Source organism: Sciurus vulgaris (genome assembly GCF_902686455.1).
Source record: "Sciurus vulgaris genome assembly, chromosome: 15".
NCBI lineage: Eukaryota > Metazoa > Chordata > Mammalia > Rodentia > Sciuridae > Sciurus > Sciurus vulgaris.
Window position 1 is genome coordinate 39,164,154 of NC_136476.1, and position 19,117 is coordinate 39,183,270.

General features: G+C 37.7%; 2 protein-coding genes across 5 annotated transcripts in view; one reads left to right on the top strand and one right to left on the bottom strand.

Annotated features, from left to right (window-relative positions):
* The window catches only part of FOCAD (focadhesin), a 377,113-nt gene that overhangs the window by 95,624 nt on the left and 262,372 nt on the right, over positions 1–19,117 (top strand). For 2 of the 4 annotated variants that reach the window (XM_079112422.1, XM_079112423.1), the window contains exon 11: positions 10,035–12,329. The exons of 1 other annotated variant lie outside the window; for it this stretch is intronic. In XM_079112422.1, the coding sequence (XP_078968548.1) occupies positions 10,035–10,334 (300 nt within the window). In that variant the 3' untranslated portion in view covers positions 10,335–12,329. Of the gene's footprint in view, positions 1–10,034; positions 12,330–19,117 lie in introns of those variants that run through there. One more of the 4 variants, XM_079112424.1, reaches the window with a different exon arrangement.
* On the bottom strand, positions 4,447–4,755 carry LOC306645126 (non-histone chromosomal protein HMG-17-like; the record flags this gene model as incomplete). The annotated part of the gene is made up of 1 exon (XM_079112443.1): positions 4,447–4,755. Exon 1 carries the CDS (start codon positions 4,717–4,719, stop codon positions 4,447–4,449), a length of 273 nt encoding a protein of 90 aa, XP_078968569.1. The 5' UTR covers positions 4,720–4,755.

The window sequence follows — 19,117 nt, forward strand, 5'->3', positions numbered from 1 at the left end:
TCACTTTTCCTGTTAGAATAACGTGAACGTATTGTCAACGTCTGGTGAGTGGCTGGGTTCCGGGCTTAGTTTTGTCAGACCTTTTCTCTTTTGGTTTTGAATTTTTCCCTTGGTAAAATATATTTCTACCTAATTTCTCCTCTTGTGGAAATGGTATGAGGATTACATAAAATAAAGCCTGTGAAGCATCCTAAGTCTCCATGTAGAGAAGCACCACATAAATACAAGCTAGAAACATGTTACTTGCTTCATCTAGAAAAACAAATACCTCTTATTATATATTGTTAAATGTTCTAGCAGCAAAAATCTGTCATTATTATTACTGGTTTGATCATGTGATACAAAGTTAGTGGTAGGCAAATTGAATGTATATTGCAGTTTTTAAAATCCAAATTGTTTGATTAAAACTTGAAATAGGTAATTGATTTGCCTTAAGAGAAAGAATTTCTTGTATCAGTCATAATAAGCAAGCAAAATGTGACTTTTATTTTATTTATTTTTTTCCTTACCTCTTGGTTTGCCCATATAAAACAAAGATTGGCTCCTAAATGGGAGTGGGGGTGGATGTGGGGGCAGGATGTACTATCTAAGATTTGGATTCCTTTAATTCACAGGTGGTATTTACTTAGGATCACCCTAACTCTAATACCTAAGGACTCAGCTTACTATTTGCTCAGGTGTGTGTAAATCTTTTTAATCAACACTAATAGCTGGACTTTCTCTTTAGCAGCTGGTGAAGAAGAAGAATGAGGAAGAAATACTATTAGGGCTATAAACATTCTCATTGTGATACTGTGCTGCTTGATTGAGGCTTTGAGTAGACACACGATCACCCTTTTAAAAAATTTAAGCCACATTTTACTGTTCGTAGTTTATTTTTATTTTTATTTTTTGACCTGCACCTGTCTAGTACTCTATATTCCAAACACACCTATTGAATCAACTTGCCCCACACTCTCTGGGTCTCTTCCTGAATCTTTCTTTCGCACATAATGCACTTTTGTGTCCTCTGCCTGAACTGCCTATTCTTGAAGTCCCAGGCTAATGTACACAGTGAGTCAAAATTTATTGCTTTCTTTATGTGTCCCCAGCACATTTTGCATTAGTCAAATACAAAAAAATGTTGTACATTAATTTAGAGGTTACATGTTTATACCTCCAACTCTTTTCTGAATTCACTGAGGGAAAGAATCTTGGCTGTTTTTCTAAGTCATTTAGAAAATTGCAGCAATTTAAATTAACATTTTAGTCAGTCGTCAAACTGAATATTCTCCTTTCCACATACTTAAAGAAAAAGATAACACGCTAGTGTATTTATCTTTGCATCCACAGTACCTGATCCATAGTTTAAAACCTGGTAGTTATACGGTAAAGTTTTGTTCAAACAGTGAGGAAATTGTGTCTTTAATAAGAACACAGGTCCTGTCACCATCTTGATTTATTACAGAGCTCTCTGTATAAAAGCCAAGGATTTCGTCTTTCTTTCCTTTTTGATTGGTGATTCTGACAGCATTTAACTTAGAACTAGAGCAGCTCTTCGAAGTCTACTTCTGCTGGTGGATGAAAATGAGGTTAAACGTCCTGGGCCTTGTGATTCTGTAAGGGTTGCATTTCTGAAGTGTTGATAACCATGCAATAAAGCACATTTTAACTTCTTCCAGTTTTGAAGATATAAAAAATATTATAGGGGCTGGAGCTGTGGCTCAGTGGTAGACCACTTGCCTCCCACACGTGAGGCACTGGGTTCAATCCTCAGCACCACATAAAAAACAAAACAAACAAAAAAAAAAACGAATAAATATTAAAACTAAAAAAAAATTTTTTTAAAAATTATATCAAACTTGCCATTCATCTTATTAAAACAAAAGATGAACATCTAGTGTGTGTGTGTGTCTGTGTGTGTGTGTGTGTGTGTGTGTAAAATGGGATCCTTTTCTACTGGGCTATTTCAAGTGATATTTAATACCACCTATTGTGTTCTCTCTAGGTTAAAAACAAAACAAACAAAAAAACAACACTACTTGTAAATTCTAAAGTGCTTGAGAAATCCTACCCCTCCCATCTCCCCAAGAGTGTTTTGGGGATAAAAGAAAGTACCAGTCAGGGTACAGTCAGGAGAGAGAAGGTTTTCTTTTGGTGGTTGTAGATGCACAGAATACCTTTACTGGATTTGTTTATTTTTATGTGGTGCTAAGGATGGAACCCATTGCCTCCCACGTGCTAGGCAAGTGCTCTGACACTGAGCTATAATCCTAGCCCAGGAGAGAGAAATTTGAACAAGGAAAACTCAATACAAGTAATTATTAACTAGTAAAAACCATTTAATTACCAAAAGTTATAAATGATTCTCTAAGGAGTATTGCAACAGTTAAAAAAGGGAGCAGTTCCAACTGTAAGACTGGGAACAACTTACCAAGGAAAGAACTTGGTCTCCACCATCGAGACAGATTCAGAGCTTATTGGGTCAATGTGGCTGCAGCTTGCTGGATGATGTGGGCTCCTGGGGAGCTGCCAGCTAGAGCTGGTTCATAGGAAGCCACCCTTTTTGGGTCTCCTGCTTGCCTTTGGCAGCCATGGTAGTAGAAATCAAAGTACAGGGAACCAACCCAAAGGGATGCCTCTTTCCACTGCCTTGCAGCTACTCTCCTGTGCCTTCCGTTGAAAGGACTAACTTTGCATGGAGTTGCGGGTAGGAGTTGACAAGGTGCTTCTGCATTGTCACAAAGCTGGACAAAAAGGGTGGATGTGGAGCAGAGGTGATATATCAAGTTAACTGGTGTAGACAGTAAGATAGAATTAGGAAAGCTTTTAGAGGGAGTGAGGGTGATGAGTAGGAATGGGAAGAGATTTAAAAGCTAAACTTGTAATTATGCATGATGGCAAATATCACTGGTATAGAACTATTCTAGACAACAGAAAGCTAAAGGGATAGCTTGACTAAACTGAGGACTACTATGTATTTTTTTTTTTTTCCATTTGTGTGTGTGTGTACATTTAAATTGACTTTGGTATTTTGGGTCCCTGATAATGAAGTAGTACCAAGTATAGGTTTTATTTGAAGTTGTAACAAGCAGAAAGTGTCTTGAATGTTTAATTCTTAAAAATCATGACATTTGCAACAGATTGCCATTCCCACAACTCATGTTTCTCATGATAATTGTAAACTAGGTCCTCATTGTCTTGATCTCCTCCTCCCCTAGCTCTGTGGCCTTGGACTAGTAGCTGAACCTCTCTGGACCCTGGTAAAATGAATAACCAAGCATCTGGTTCATGAAGTTGTTTATTGAGCACTTTGTATGTTCAGGCTTTATTCTAAGTGCTTTGCTATATATTAACTTGTTTATTTTTACCCTAAACTCATTGAGATAGGTGATATTAATGGTCTCATTTGTCTAAGAGGTGACCGAGGCATAGAGAAGGTAAATAACTTGCCCAAGGATGATGTATTGGGAATCTAATTATTTTTAATGCATTTATTACTATACAATTAACATATACTTTATACATTTAAAGTATATAATTCAGTGGTTTTTAGTGTATTCAAAGAATTGTGTAGCCATCATCACAATCAATTTTTTTTTCCAAGCCAAACTGTATCCAGCTTTATTAAAGATACTTTCCATAAACAATCTTGGTATTTCAGGCAGGACATGAGCAGACAATTGTTAACAGTATACAACTTTCAAACTCCTTTCTTCGATGGACTACCAAAATCAGAAAGCCACTGTAAAACCCAATGAAATCTTCATTTGATGCTCTGAATTGGGAAAGTTTAGAGTGAGGGTTGACATTTCACATTTAGCATGTTGTTTAACAACTTTTCACAAGCCGACCCTGACTTTCAGGAAATGAAATGAAAATGGCAAAAATTATTAATCTGAAGATCCACACTCTAGAAAAGGAACTGTTGCTCTTCTGAGGGACAATATTTCAATGATGTCACTGGGAAGTTCAGATTGCCGACATGCTGGTAAAACCAGTTGTTGGGAGACAGGTCCCAACAGGTCTGAGTTTAGGGGAGTTAAGTCTATGCCGATGGCAGAGAGGGAGAGGAGGACATTAGATGAGTTTGAGTTTTTCCATACCACAAGGCGTTTGTGCCAAGGTGGCTATGTGTGCCAACATCAGGGAATCCCTCCTCTTGGGAGCCAAGAGGAAGTCTCTCAAAACTAGCAGGGGAAGGTGTTTTCCCCCACAGCAATCCAGCTTTGGAGACATTCTACTAGTGACGTATGCTCCTTCCCCTGAAGACAATAATGAAGTGTTCTGTGTGCTAACAACATAGCTTAAAAAAAAAAAAAAAAAAAAGAAAAAAGAAAAAAAGAAAGTAAAAAGAAAAGAAAAAGAAGTAAAACAAAATTCTGCATTTTTATAAAACTTGATAAAAAATAGTATTTCAAACTATACAGTCACCAGAAGTCCACAGTTATCAAAAATGCACACACTTCACTTGTCATCTCCAGCACCTTCAGCTTTCTGGGCCTGGTCTGTTTTGGCATCTCCATTTTCTGCAGGGTTATTCCCATCCTTGCCAGCGTCCGCTTTTCCCTTTTTCCCTTTGGTTACCTTCTCTCCCTTCTTTGCAGGGGCCTTTTTAGGCTTGGGCTCTGGCTTTGGAGGAGCAGGTTTAGCAGACAACCTTGCTGATCTTCTCTGTGGTTCGTCCTTCACCTTGGCTTTATCTCCTTTAGCATCCCCTTCAGCCTTTCTCTTGGGCATGCTGGCGACGGCGGTGGGACACAGGCGCTGGACACGGGGGTGTAGTGGCGCGCCGCGTTGGTCGGTCCGGGGGTCGTTCTCGCCTCTTCTTCTTCATACTGCAACAACCCCATGGTACTCTTCAATCACCATGCCCTAATTTTACCCTCACCCATCAGCCTGGGCAACCTCTAATCTCCTATTTTCCCATGTAGATTTGCCTACCATGGATTCACATAAGTAGGGTCATATAATATGCAATAAGTAGTCCTTTGTGACTTTTTCCCCCTTTGGCATGTTTGCAAGCTTCATCCATGTTGTAGTATGTTTGAGGACCTCATTTCCTTTTATGACTGGATAGTGTTTCATGGTATGGCTATTTCACATTTTATTTTTTCCATTCCTCTGTTAAACTTTTGGGTTATTTCCACTTTTTGGTTATCTTGAATATGCTGCTGTGCACATTCATGTACAAGTTTTGTGTGGATATGTGTTTTCATTTTTCTTGGGTCGACACCTAAGTATAGAATTGCTAGGTCATATCATTACTGTTTAAGTAATTGCCAGACTATTTTCCAAAGGAGCTGTACTATTTAACATCCCCATCATGGTATATGAGGGTGCCAATTTCTCCCCATCCTCTTCAGTTATAGTTATTGTCTTTGGATTTAGCTATCTTAGTGGGCAGGAAATGGTATTTCATTTGCATTTCCCTAGAGGTATTTTCTTCTCTTTTGTGGTGCTGGGGTTGGAACCTAGGCCCTTGCACATGCTAAGTAGGTGGTCTACCACTGAGCTCCATTCCAGCCCTGAGAGTGTTCTTCCCATACTCATTTTACAAGCCAGGAAACTGAGATTAGGACATAGGTAGGTAGTGAGAGTAGAGCGGAAATTCAAATTTTGGCTGTTTGACTTTAGAGGATGCATTCTAGTCACTTTTCTTCTCTCTTTTTGCTTCTTCCTCTTTATACCAACTTATCATCTTTGTGCTGAATTTAGGAGTAAATAACAGCAGTGTTTTGGTAAATTAGTAGTAAGGAAAACAGTGAATTGAAATAAACTGGTTTCTTTCTTTTTTTTTTTTTTTTTTTGCGGTGCTGGGGATTGAACTCAGGACCTTAGGGCTTGCGAGGGGAGCACTCTACCAACTGAGCTATCTCCCCAGCCCTAAACTGGTTTCTTAAGAGCTCTTGGTCAAAAGTTTAAAAGGAATTAATCAGCCTAGGTCTTGTGCATGTGTCATCCTCTTCTGAGTGACATGAAACAGAGTGCATAACTTATCTTCGGGTCATAACCACTCCTGAATCACATAGCTCTTGTCTAGTTTCTTCTGAGAAGTGGGGCTGGAGGGACCCCTTGAGGTTTTGCATAGTCCAGTCTTCTTCTTATGGTCTAGTGAGTGATTCATATACCTTCTAAGAGCAAAACCTACTTTTTTTTTTTTTTTTTTTTTTTTTTTTTTTTCCGGGGTGCTGGGGATCGAACCCAGGGCCTTGTGCTTGCAAGGCAAGCACCCTACCAACTGAGCTATCTCCCCAGCCCAAAAACCTACTTTTAAGGATCCCCATTTGAGTTTCTGCAAGAAAAATGCGGCTCAGCTCCCAGTCCCAAGGCAGCTCAGACCCTTAAATCCAGGGGAGCAGGCACTCTGGGTGCCCGGTCTGAGTCGCAGTCCAGTGACAGCACCCAGAAAGCCACTCTGGACACGGGAACTTACACCAGAGATTTTATTAGGTGGAAGACTAAAGCAACTGGTTGGGGCTGGAAAGAAAGGAAGAGAAAGAATGGCACAGGAACTTCTCCTAAATATTGGAATTCCGCGGGCTAACAAGGGACCAATAACTGAGAAGGAGACTTGCGGGCTGACTGAGAACCAATAGCTAGCTAGGATGTTCACAGACTGACAAGCGAGTGGTAAGATCGGAGGGGAGAAATGGCTGCAGGTAAAGGGCTGGGAGCAGCTTTATATTATAGTTTCCACATTCCCTCTACTTATTTTTGTTAAGCCTGTTTTAGTCAGTATTATAGATAGACGTTGTTCTTCCCTGTTAATAAAAACCAATATTAATTGTATTTGCAATTTCTTTTTAAGACCCATTTTTTCCAAATAAATACTATTAAATATGTCTTATGGTTAACACTTAATGGACCTGAACATTTTTAGTAAAAGCTTTTTAAAATAGGGATTCTTACCTCCTTTACATCTGTAAAAGATATTTTACAACCATCTAGTATTTATTTTACTGTGATCAGTTGGTCTGTCTGCTTTCTTTTGTACTATTAATTGAACTGAATGGTGCTTTATCCCTGGTCTTTTTTACCCCCCCTTTTTTTTTCCTTTCCTTTTTTGTGGTGCTGGGGATTGAACCCAGGGCCCTGTGCTTGACGGCAGGCACTCTTCGAGCTGAGCTATATCCCCATCCCTTTTTACTTTTTGAGACAGAATCTTGCTAAATTGCTAAGGCTGGCTTCAAATCTGTGATCCTCTTGCCTCAGCTTTCCAGGTAGCTGGGATTATAGGCATGCATGACCATGCTAGGTTCTTTTATTATTTATGGAGCCACAATTCACATAACATTAACCAGTCTTTTATTTTTAAACATCCACTTTGCCTTCCGAAAGGCCGAGCCCAGCAGCCTCTCATAGGTCCTCTGGTAGGCTGGGGACTGAGTTTTTTAACTGGTACTTAGACTTTGATTGCAGTCCTTGCCCCAAGATTGTGCTGTTACTCAGTGGGACAGCGACTGTTCTGTGACATCCTATTTAACACCCTGCCTTTCTTCTAACCTTAGATAAACAAACTTCAGACCCTAATCTGAGACATGATACTTGAAGTGATGTGGGATTGCTTTGCTCTTTCATTGTTTACTCTTACATTTTTCTGAAATGTTCCTGCTTTTAACTTGACTTACGGCTCATGGTGATTTCCAAATTCTTTTCTTTATGCTCATATCCTGTGGTTTTAGTCCCCCCAACCCGGATGACAGGGATATTATTTCCCTGTATTTTGCAAATTCAGGCACCATGCTAGGTGCTTTATTAGTTCTTGTATCATATCTACTGCAATAACCTTGGCAGGAAGTTAGTCATTGATTAAATTTTAGAAATGAGGAAAATAAGGCTTAGAGAGATAGACTAATAGCTGACCTGGCCCTGCTGAAGTCCTGGTATTTTAAATCTCATATCCAATCCTGTTTATTGTTAAGCCTAAGAAACTTGGCCCTAGTCATTAATGAATTCCATCTTGGAAAGAAAATTACTATTTTGAGAGAGAAAGCTATATCAACTGAGATATGAAGTTTTAAAATATATGTTTTTGAAATAGTAAGATATTCACATGGCTTCAAAAGTATAAAACAGTGTCTGGTAAGAAGCCTTGCTTTTCATTCCATTGATCTAGTTTTTACCCTCATATATAGCAGATGATGATTAGTGGTTACTAGTCTCTTCCACCTTTGTCTAGATACTTTCTTTGCATATATAGTTAAGTAAGGATAAAAGCCATTCCTTCCTAACTTCTTTCAAAAAATATTGGCAGCATTTCAGGTACCTCATCTGTGTCTTTTATTTTTACCTGTGGGATCTTTTATTGATATGAAAGAACATCCTCTCACTTGTTTTTAGAGTGGCATTTAATTTTAAATAATTTTCATATTCATTCTTAAACTCATATTCAAGAGAATTGAACACTTACATCCTCACAAAAACTTTTATAGAAACATTCACAGTGGCATTATTCATAACTCAAAGTGGAAAAAACTCAAATATCCATCAACTGATGAATGAATAAACTATGTGGTGCTGGGGATATAGCTCATTTGGTAAGGTGCTCACCTCACATGCATAAGGCCCCGGGTTCAATCCCTAGCACTACAAAAAACAAAACAAAACAAAACCAAAAAAAAAAAAAAAACCCCCAAAAAACCAAAAACCCCCGAAACATAATATGGTATGTCCATTTGGTAGAATATTATTTGATGATAAAAAGGAATGAAGTATTGATACAAGATGTTACATGGATGAACATTGAAAACATGGTAAATAAAAGAAGTCAGTAATAAAAGGCTGCATATGTGGTTCCTGTTATATAAAATAGCTGGAGTAGAAATGGAAAGTAGATCAGTGGTTTCCAGGGGCTGGGGTAGGGTTTCAGGGAAATGAGGAGTGACTTATATGGTGATATAGGGTTTGCCTTTGGGGTGATAAAAATGTTCTAAAATTAGAGTCTGATCATGGCTGCCCAAGTCTGTGAATTACTAAAATCCACTGAGTTGTAAATTTTGAATGGGTGCATTTTATGGTGTATGAATTATATCTCAACAGTCTGTTATTAAAAATTTTTACAAAGCTTAACTTTTACTTCTCATCCTTTCAATTGTTATTTTTATACAAATAAGTCATCCTTCAGTAACTGGACAGGTGTAATCCAGAGATTTCTCATGTCTCAACACACTCTGTGTGATTTGAATTACTTTATTAGCCAGTGATGTCTAATGCTCTTTAATGTCTACAGCTTCTCCTGAGCTGTTATGCCCATGACATAATGCAGGGTTCTGTCCACCTGGAGCCCTGACTGCAGTACTTTTGTGAGGAGCCATTTCTCAGATTTGCTGAAATGTAACATCTTCTCTGGGTATTGTTTCAATTTAGAACTGTCAGGCTACATTTTATTGCAGAAGTAATTCACAACTACTAATGAATTCACAATTACTAATGAATTCCCAGGCTCCAGCTGAACCAACTCTGTTCCTATCAACATACTGTCTGTTACAAACACGAATTGTCCTCTGTCCAAGTCTGCCATCTGCCCTGGGCTGCCTCCTAGGAGGGCCTGGAGTTGGGCAAATGCAGTGTTTTTTCTGACTTCCTTCTCATTGCTGAATACGTTTTTAGTGATAGTGGCTCTTTCCAAACTGTGCTATCTCTGGCTCTTGTGTATTGATCCATTTATCCCCCTGTCTTAATTAGGAATGAATGGTAAATAAGAAAAAACTTGGAATAGACTGTTCTACAGTTCCACCTACCAGCCGTTTTTCTCTTTGTGTAATCCTGTTACCTCAAATGTGGGCACAGAGATTTTGGGCAGGAATTCAAAGTTTGTGTTTATTTTGTTGGGAGAAATGATTTCTTATAATGAAATATAAAAAATAAGTAAATGTCAGAAGTAATTCTGATGAATATATTCATCTCACTTATTGTTTTGAAAGACAGGGTCTCGCTAGTAGCCCACGCTGGTCTTAAAGTTGCAATCCTCCTGCCTCAGCCTCCGGAGTAACTGGTGATATAGGCATGGGTCACCACCTGCTATTCATGCCTTTTTCATGATTATTTTTCAGCTCTCCTGCAGGCTTGCATTCCCTGTTACCAGCATGCATGGCTCAATGTTCACAGCCTGGAGGATTCTGGAAGTAATGAGAAGAGAAGCTGCAACAAGTGACTGGTTAGCTGCAGTGGAGTCCTTGCTTCCTATTACCACAGAGATCCCCAGGCACGTTTTCCTTCTGCTGGCTCACCTCCTTGTTGAAGATAAGGGACAAAACCTTCACCAGATACTGAAAGTCACCACAGAATTAGCTCAAGCAGACTCCTCTCAGGTAAATTATGAGAATGATGGAACAGTAATAGGAAAAGCTTAGTTATTAAAGTTACAGATTAGTCTTAATTTGTGGGTTATTTATATCTAAGTTATATATTATGGTTTGATTCTCCCCAGATCTTCATCTCCTCAGTTTATTCTTCTTACTCTGAATTGATGTATACTTAATGCAAGCTTCTTCTTCTTTTTTTTTTTTTTTAAATGAAAACAAGGACATCGGTATATGATGCTATTCTGGTTCTTCGAATTTTTAGTGGATTTGCTAATTTGTAATGCTTTTGCTGACTCTTGCAGTATTTCAAGGTGCATATTGATCTTTTAAGATAGACCCCGATGAATCAATTCAAAATAAAACTGTTTGTGCAATAGGCATTAATGTCTTTTCAACCTCTTGCAATTTGATCCTATCTTCATTCATTTACTACACCAGAAATTATTGGGTCCTTACTGTGTGTGGTACTGATCTGCAATACTGGGATGTGAGAGTAAACAATTTCTTGTCTGCAGAGAATGTGAGTGTAATAAGAAAGCAGTAAGACTTTTTTCTGCCTTTTAAGCTATATGTTTAACCTAGTATTCTGTGACACCACACCCTTCTTTACTGGATAGCATCTTTAGAATGGGGAGGTTTCTGTAAACAAAAGGGTATCACATTTTTATTACCCTCTGTCTATATCTTTGCTTGTGTTTCTTTTCAAGCATGGTGAAGGAAATATTCATTTCTTATTGGAAAATCATCTTCCTAAAGGGAAAAAAATGTGATGGTAGAGATGGGGCAAATGTATTTAAGATACAAGTTAATGTATTTGGAATTCCTTCCCACAACCTGTCATGCACATTCCTTTTAGTTAAGTGCTACCTGCGGACGTCTCACCAAGTTTTCACTCTGACCAGCTCTCTCCTGTTCAGATACTCCAAGTGGATATGTCATGTACTTAGAGTATCTCTGTTTCATGGCATGATGCAAATCATTCCACTTGTTTCCTCTTTTCCTTTTCCTTTCAATTTCTGTAATGATTCTACTTCTAACCAATGTTTTCTTTCAGTGTTGACACCTTGTAGGATAATCTTTTAAGACTAGTTAATGCACAGGTAATGCCTGGAGATTATCTAAAAAAAAGGATCCCTTGAAATAATACAGCAGGCTACTTTAATCTGTGTACGCTCCTGATACAAAGCACATATTACGGCTACTTATTCCACCCCCTCTTCTCTCAGTGCACTGGGCCTTTAAAATTCTAGGGTCATGTTTTTTGTTACAGGTCATGGAAACCCATGTTAAATTACTTCAAACAGTTTTTATTAACTCTAGTATTTAGGTTAATTGTGGCCTATATAGTGTGGACAAGATAGTTTCTTTCTTCTATTTGTGAAAAAGCTGGAAGTCCAAAGCCTTAGAACCTTGCTTTCACAGTCCAAAAGAAAGAGGGAAGTAGAGAATGCTCAGATTAGCTTGCGCAGATGTGAACCGACCATCTAATAGAATGATGATGATGACCACTTCAATTCTCAGTTGACTGTAAGTGGGTAAAGTGTCAGAGTCCTAAAGTTGTGCCACCAAGTTCATGTGGAATGAAGTTAGGATTTCCCCAAAGTAAAGATAATTTCCTGGTAATAAAAGTGGAAATATGCTAGATCGATAAAAGACAAAAGCAGAACTCCTCCTTCTGTGTTTCAGAGAACATGAGATGCTGTAACTATGGCAGTTGTGCTGAGATGTCCTCCTCTTTCAGCCTTCCAGCAGCTAGGTGGTTGTCCTATCCCAGGCTGTGGGACTTCTTTGGCTGGTTACCTCTGGCCATCCGGTGTTTCATTTATTTACCCTAATATCCTTACAAACATTATTTTTCATGTGTGCTGTAAATGGAATTGTTTGGGGACCACTATAATAATCATTCAGGTTCATGTATTAAATAAATGATTATTAAACCATGCTAAAATTTGAAATCAATGTTACACTTCTGTTGGATATTTTTTGGATGGCTTTGAAGGAAATGAGGAAAAACATCCAGTGTAATTGTGCTGTTAAAATGAATGGTAGGGGCTGGGGATAAAGCTCAGTCGGTAGAGTGCTTGCCTTGCAAGCCCTAAGGCCCTGGGTTCAAATCCCCAACACCGAAAAAAAAAAAAAAAAAAAAAAGGCTGGGGATGTGGCTCAGTGGTTAAGCACACCTGGGTTCAATCTGTAGTATCAAAAAAAAAAAAAAAAAAGATGAATGGAAGAATGAAGGATTTAAATATGTTTATCCAAATTCATGCATATTCTTAGGCAATATTATTCATAAGAACTTTGAAGTGAAGTTGTTGTATTCTTTGGGAAAGAAATTTGTCCTAGAAATAGGAAACAGTGTTTTTCCCCTCACTTTTCCTTATGAAGTGACTGTATTATATTAATTTTTAGTAACCTTTAGCTACTAGGTAAAACAGCCAAAAAGAGAGGACTGAATATTTTGAAAAAGTAAGCTTTCCAACTGTGAATAGATGCTTGGAGTAGATTCAATTTAAATGAATTGGAATTATGTGAGGAATGTTTTCTATTTCATTTAGTTGATTAACAGTATAAGTAATATAGTCTATTTCATGTGGGTTTGTCCTTTCTTTACCTTATGAGAAGTAAAAGCAATTATTGGCTCAAATTTATCAAGGAGTCGATACTAAAAGAAAGTTTTAGACTACTCGTAAGAGAGGCTACACAAATAGGTAAGATTTCAAGGCTTCTTTCCTATCTGTTTTGTTGTTCACCTAACGTGTGGTAGGTTTCCATTGGCTGCAGGATGGTTATCTAAGGGTTGTGTTTGAATGACATCATCATTCATTGGAAGAATCCTACTATGAGACTTTGTGAAAGAAAATATTTGACAAGTTTGAAAGAGACAAGCCATATGGAAGTATGTGCTGGCATCTTTTGCTACTATTAATTCTAAGTGGTATTAATGGAAATTCTTAGTAGTATAGGTTATTAGTTATATAAGTTTTTAATCCACTGGTAACACTATATTAATGTTTAAAAAGGGTGATTTTTTAAAAAATGTGCTATTACTTCTTTCCTATCATGAAGATGATGGATTCCCTTCCCCAATGTGAGTATCATCCTTAGTTTCTCATCTGGTTCCCCTGAGGCATACGTTTGCCATTGGTTTAACTCCTTTAGGAAGACTGTGGAAGTTAAGTGTTCTAAAGGAAATTGGGCTTGAGTCCATTTTAGAGTTAACTGGATACACAGGATGACAAAATGATTAGATAGTTATTCAAAGCCAAGGCAATGAATCCATACTTGAAAGAAAAAGATTTTTATTTCTAGAAATGCTGTCAGCAGTTATTAATAATCCTTATAGTTTTCTTACCTGAATATCATGAGACTCACTATGCAGACGATTCAAGCTTGTGTCAGGCAGCATTCACTAAAAAAGTCATTCTCTTATATTCTTGGAGAGAATATCTTTTTCTGTGGATAGATCCAAGAATGAGCATCCTGAGTGAATTTCCTTGAAAGTCTTGAAAGTTTGAAACACAATGATTTATTCTAAAGAGAGGTTTTCATATCATGGTCTTTGCTGATGATAAATGAGGGTTCTGTTTCCTAAATTACTGCCCCACTGCCCTGAAATAGCAGTTGGTAGATTCATGTGCTTTTTGACTATTTTGAAATAATAATTCCTGCTTTTCTGATACTGTAATATTATTTTTCCTGCATTTTGATGTGAATCATTGAGGCTGCCTTCAGATATGCCTAAATGACAACTGAAGAACCAGGCTTCATGGCTTGTATTTGACCCTCTTCTTTCCTTGTCAGAGAGCCATTTCCTACCTTCTGCCTTTTCTAGAATCTGGCCACGTCTGGGGTGGAGTCAGTGGTAGTGAATGTTAAAGGTTGACTATGGAGTTAGTTAAGGGATGAAGTGGATTCCAGGCTTAAATGAGGAATTTTTCTGAATTTTTATTTATAACCCTTCTAAGATGATTGAATTATATTTTGACCTCTTAGTCAGTGATTGACCCACCAGTATAAATGATTATGGGAAGCAATCAACAAACATATGGAAAAATGTTCAACATCTCTAGTAATTAGAGAAATGCAAATCAAAACCACCCTAAGATTCCATCTCACCCCAATTAGAATGGCGATTATCAAGAATACAAGCAACAACAGGTGCTGGCAAGGATGTGGGGAAAAGGTACACTCATACATTGCTGGTGGGGCTGCAAATTAGTGCAGCCACTCTGGAAAGCAGTGTGGAGATTCCTTAGAAAACTTGTAATGGAAGCACCACTTGACCCAGCTATCCCACTCCTTGGCCTATACCCAAAGGACTTAAAATCAGCATACTACAGAGATACAGCCACATCAATGTTCATAGCTGCTCAATTCACAATAGCCTGGGGGTGTGCCTTTGGGGTTTATATTTTGTTTCTGGTGAACAGAGCTCTTTGTGCTTCCTGATCGTCATGTCTTGAGCTGCTTTACTCCACTTTTTCCTTCCTCCATGGTGTTCTGCCTCTCCCTGGCCCTAGACCTATGGAGTCTGCTGACTCTGAACTGAACCCCTAAAAATGAGCTCAAATAAACTTTTCCACCTGTGAGTTCTTATTAGGTCTTTTGGTCACAGCGACAAAAAAACTGACATCATTCCATATACCTGATTGTGTCTTGCTTCTAACACTTCCAGCCTGACACATTGCTTTTACTTCTTCTTTTCCTTTCTTTCCTTTTTTATGTTCAGTTCTTGGCTTTCAGTAATCTTTTTCCCATGATTATTTTGACAACTTCGAATAATGCTTCTTGGGCTCCTTGAGATGAAATGAGTATTACTTATCTCTTAAGGCCTTTTCTAATATCTGTTCTGCCCTTCCTTCTCACGGGGCTCCCCCATAGCAGTTAAAATTGAGCATTATAGCCTAGAGGATAATGGAGGTATTGGAAGAATCTATTTTTCACATAACTTTGTGATCCTACAAAAACCTAATAGGACTTATCAGATGTTTAATAGTGTGTCTTATAAATATATGTAAAGAGAGAACCTGACAAAAGATTAGATTGTTTTTAGAAGTCAAGACTGCTTGTTGGTTATTTTAAAATCTGAGAAAATGTTTTCTTTCCATATTTCTACCTTTATGATTAAGGGTATATGTCAAAGATCAGTGCATGGAATATGGGTCACTAGAGTCTGGAAGCACAGGGGGAAAGAGAATAGAGGAAGTTTAGATAATGAGTATCAAAATATGGTCACAGAGGAACAATAAGTAGTAGTGTTCTACAACACAGTATGATGACTATAGTTTGCAACAATTATGTATTTTTTATTAAATTTCTTTTTTATTTTTACAGACTGCCTTTTGATTCATTTTATGCAAATGGTGTACAACTTTTCATTTTTATGGTTGTACACAATGTAGATTCATACCATTCATGTAATCATACGTATACACAGGGTAATACTTTCTGTTTCATTCTACTATCTTTCCTTCCCCTACCCCCTCCCATCCCATTTTCCTTTGCACCATCCAAAGTTCCTTCATTCTTCTCTTCCTCCTACCGCCCTGCCTCATTATATATCATCATCCACTTATCAGAGAAAACATTTGGACTTTGGTTTTTTGGAGTTGGTCTATTTCACTTAGCATGTTATTTTCCAACTTCATCTATTTACCAGCAAGTGCCATAATTTTATTCTTCTTTATGGCTGAGTAATATTCCATTGTGTATATATACCACAGTTTCCTTATCCATTCATCAGTTGAAGGGTATCTTGGTTCCACAACAACTGTGTATTTTGTAAAGAGCTATATAAGAAGTTTGAAGGTTCCCAACACAGAGATGACACATACTTAAGGAGGTGGAAATGCCAGTTACCACAATTTAATCATTATGCATTGTATACTGGTGTTGAATTATCACATGGTACTCCCTAAATATGTATAATTATGTATCAGTTAAAAATTTAAAACATACCTAGTATCTAAACTGAATATTAACCATAGAATACTAATTTTTAGGTTGGTTTAAATGGTTTAGTGACTCATTTCTAATGGATAAGTCCAATGTCATGTGTAAAGGATATCAACTTCTTTTTTATTAACTTATAAAATGGAACATGCCAAAGAATAAAGGCTTACAGATTATTAAATTCTCTCTCTCTTTTTTTTTTTTTGTGGTGCTGGGGAACGAACCCAGGGCCTTGTGCATGCAAGGCCGGCACTCCACCAACTGAGCTATATCCCCAGCCCCTATTAAATTCTTTTTAGTTGAAATATAAAACCAAAATTATATATACTAATTGGGTACCATGTAGTGTTTTGATACATCTCTACATCGTGTATTATTTAAATCAGGTTAAACATAACTATTTTCTCAAGCACTGATCATTTCTTTATGGTGAAAACTTTAAAAATCCTTTCTGGAAGGCTTTCGAACTACATAGTGCATTATTACCTGTAGTCTCCCTGCTGTGTCTTAGCACACCAGAACTTCTTGGTCCATCTGACTGTAACTTGGCATCCATCGATCAGCCCCTCTCCCTACTCCCTACTTTTGGCAACCACCATTCTATTCTCAACCTCTGTGGCCTCAACTTTTGAAGATTCCACATATGAGTGACAGCAGGCAGTGGAAGGCTTATAAATTTGACTTTAGGTAGCCACAATGTCTTCCTTAAATCCTACTGTCATTGTTGAATTTAGCCAAGTGAGTTTCATGAGACTCGGTGCCTCTTTCAGACAGGTACTGGCTTACTGTTGTTTGGAAGTGGTGATGGTGATGTTTGTTTATTTTGTCTTGTTTTTAACTTGTGTTTTACAGCTCTGACATCTTTTATGTGCTTTTTACATTTTGGTTGTTAAGCCTAGCTGAAGGCCTTGCTTAATGGGAATAATTTGATAACTTCATTTTTTTGTGATGTTTTCAGGACTTAATTTTTTTTTTTTTCATTAGTATAGTGTACACAGATTTGAGCCCTTTGAAATCATTTACATGTCTAGGTTCATGGCCCATGACTTTCTGGTCTTTTAAAAGTCATATTATCAAGCAGTAAAAGTTGACTATCAGGGCAGAATCCTGTGATAGTTCTACTCAGAGTCATAAGCCATAATTTAACATGAAAAATGAATAAAAAGTGTGTGAAATTTAATGGTCTGTAAGTTACTGCTGTGAGAAAAGAAGAAAATATGTAATATAAAAGAATTTTCACAAAGAGTCTTAGGCCGCTTTGCACTCTGTTCTTTTGTCACCGAGTTCTGTGAATTGCTACCTCCTGAAGCTATTCTGTTTCCTGTGTTCTTCACACCAGCAGATGAAGTCAGATTGTACAGTGCTTTTAATAAAGACCTTTACAGATAAGTTCTGAACTACTATTCCCTGGTAGCCATAGCATTGATTATGCCTAGGAAAGAACTGGTGTGATCCTGTTCATAACACAACAGTCAGACAAAGGGAAACACAGATCAAAATACAAGTTCAAGTTGCATCTACCCTATCCTGTGGAAGTATGCTTATTTCTTCTTTATTCACCCCATGTAGATATCTGAATAAATTGTTTTAAACTAGAAGGATTCTTTTGTGTTTTCTAATTGTGTACATGAAGCTGAGAGTTTATATTCAGGGAAGTACTGCTGTGTCCATTTCCTGCCATTTCTGAGCATTGATATTGGGCTGAATTATTTCTGAGGTATCTATAGATTAGAAATCACTTAAAATTCTCATTGAAGGCATGTTTGATTGTGATTTTTTTGAGTTCATCCCATATCACTGAGAAAATTCCTAGCTTACTAATTACTAAAACAATAGCCATTTGTCTTGATGTGTCACTAAACACTGAGCATCAGAAAGGAGGGGAGTGGAGTTTGAGGAAGAGGTGTCCAATACTGCCTTCAGAACAGTGGAGTCTGTTTCCTGCTGATTTTCAGGAAGCAGTAGATGTGTCTCCTGGTTAAAACTCTGATGGTCTTTTAGCGTTTTAGGGGATCTGAGAGGAGAATAACGTTTTGTGGTAACTTTGAATTTCAAGGGAAAATACATTGAAGTACACCATTTCCAGAGCAAATGTTTTCCTATTTGGTCATTAGGAAGGTAAAGAGGGAATTAGTTCTCTGCGTACTTGCACTATCACCCTAAAGTAAGGCTGCCAATTGATGTGCCTCACCACTTCTGTGCGCTTGCACAATCACCCCTTCAAATTAGAGGAAAGTCTTACTTAAAACATTTCTTTCTATCTGCAGAAGCAACCCATACCAGCTCCTATCACCAACTTGGCCTTGATTCTTATATGTAAATGCATATACGAGGCTCACCAGACCTCAGAGAAAATGTATCAAATGACTAACCCGCACACCTAGGAGAAACAGAACTCAGGGCACAGAAGATAATGAAAAGACAATCTAAGTCCTAATCAATGTTGAGAAGATATTGTATAAATGTTTTTATATAATAAAAAAGGTATTATGAGAAAGAAGAAATCTGAAAATTTCAGAGGCGTGATTGCCACAGTGCAACTCTGGTGACTATGTTTGTGATTTGTAGATGATTCAAGTACTTTTTTTAGAATATACAACAAAAAGATGAAAATTTTAAAAAGTGAAGATGTTGGTGGTCAATTTTTGGTGTTCTAAAATCTAACAAACTGGCATCTCAGGTTGGAGGGATCAGAGAACATGAAGCACAGAAACTTAAAACACAGCAGAAGACCCCCTTGGCTGGAATGGGGCTGGGGGGCATAAGGCTGCAGATTGTTAGGATCCACTGAAAGCCAAGCAACACAATGAGAATATGTTAGTGCCTAAATAAGTCCCCAGAACTTCAAGGTTAGAGAGAAAATCCCAAGAGATTTTGAG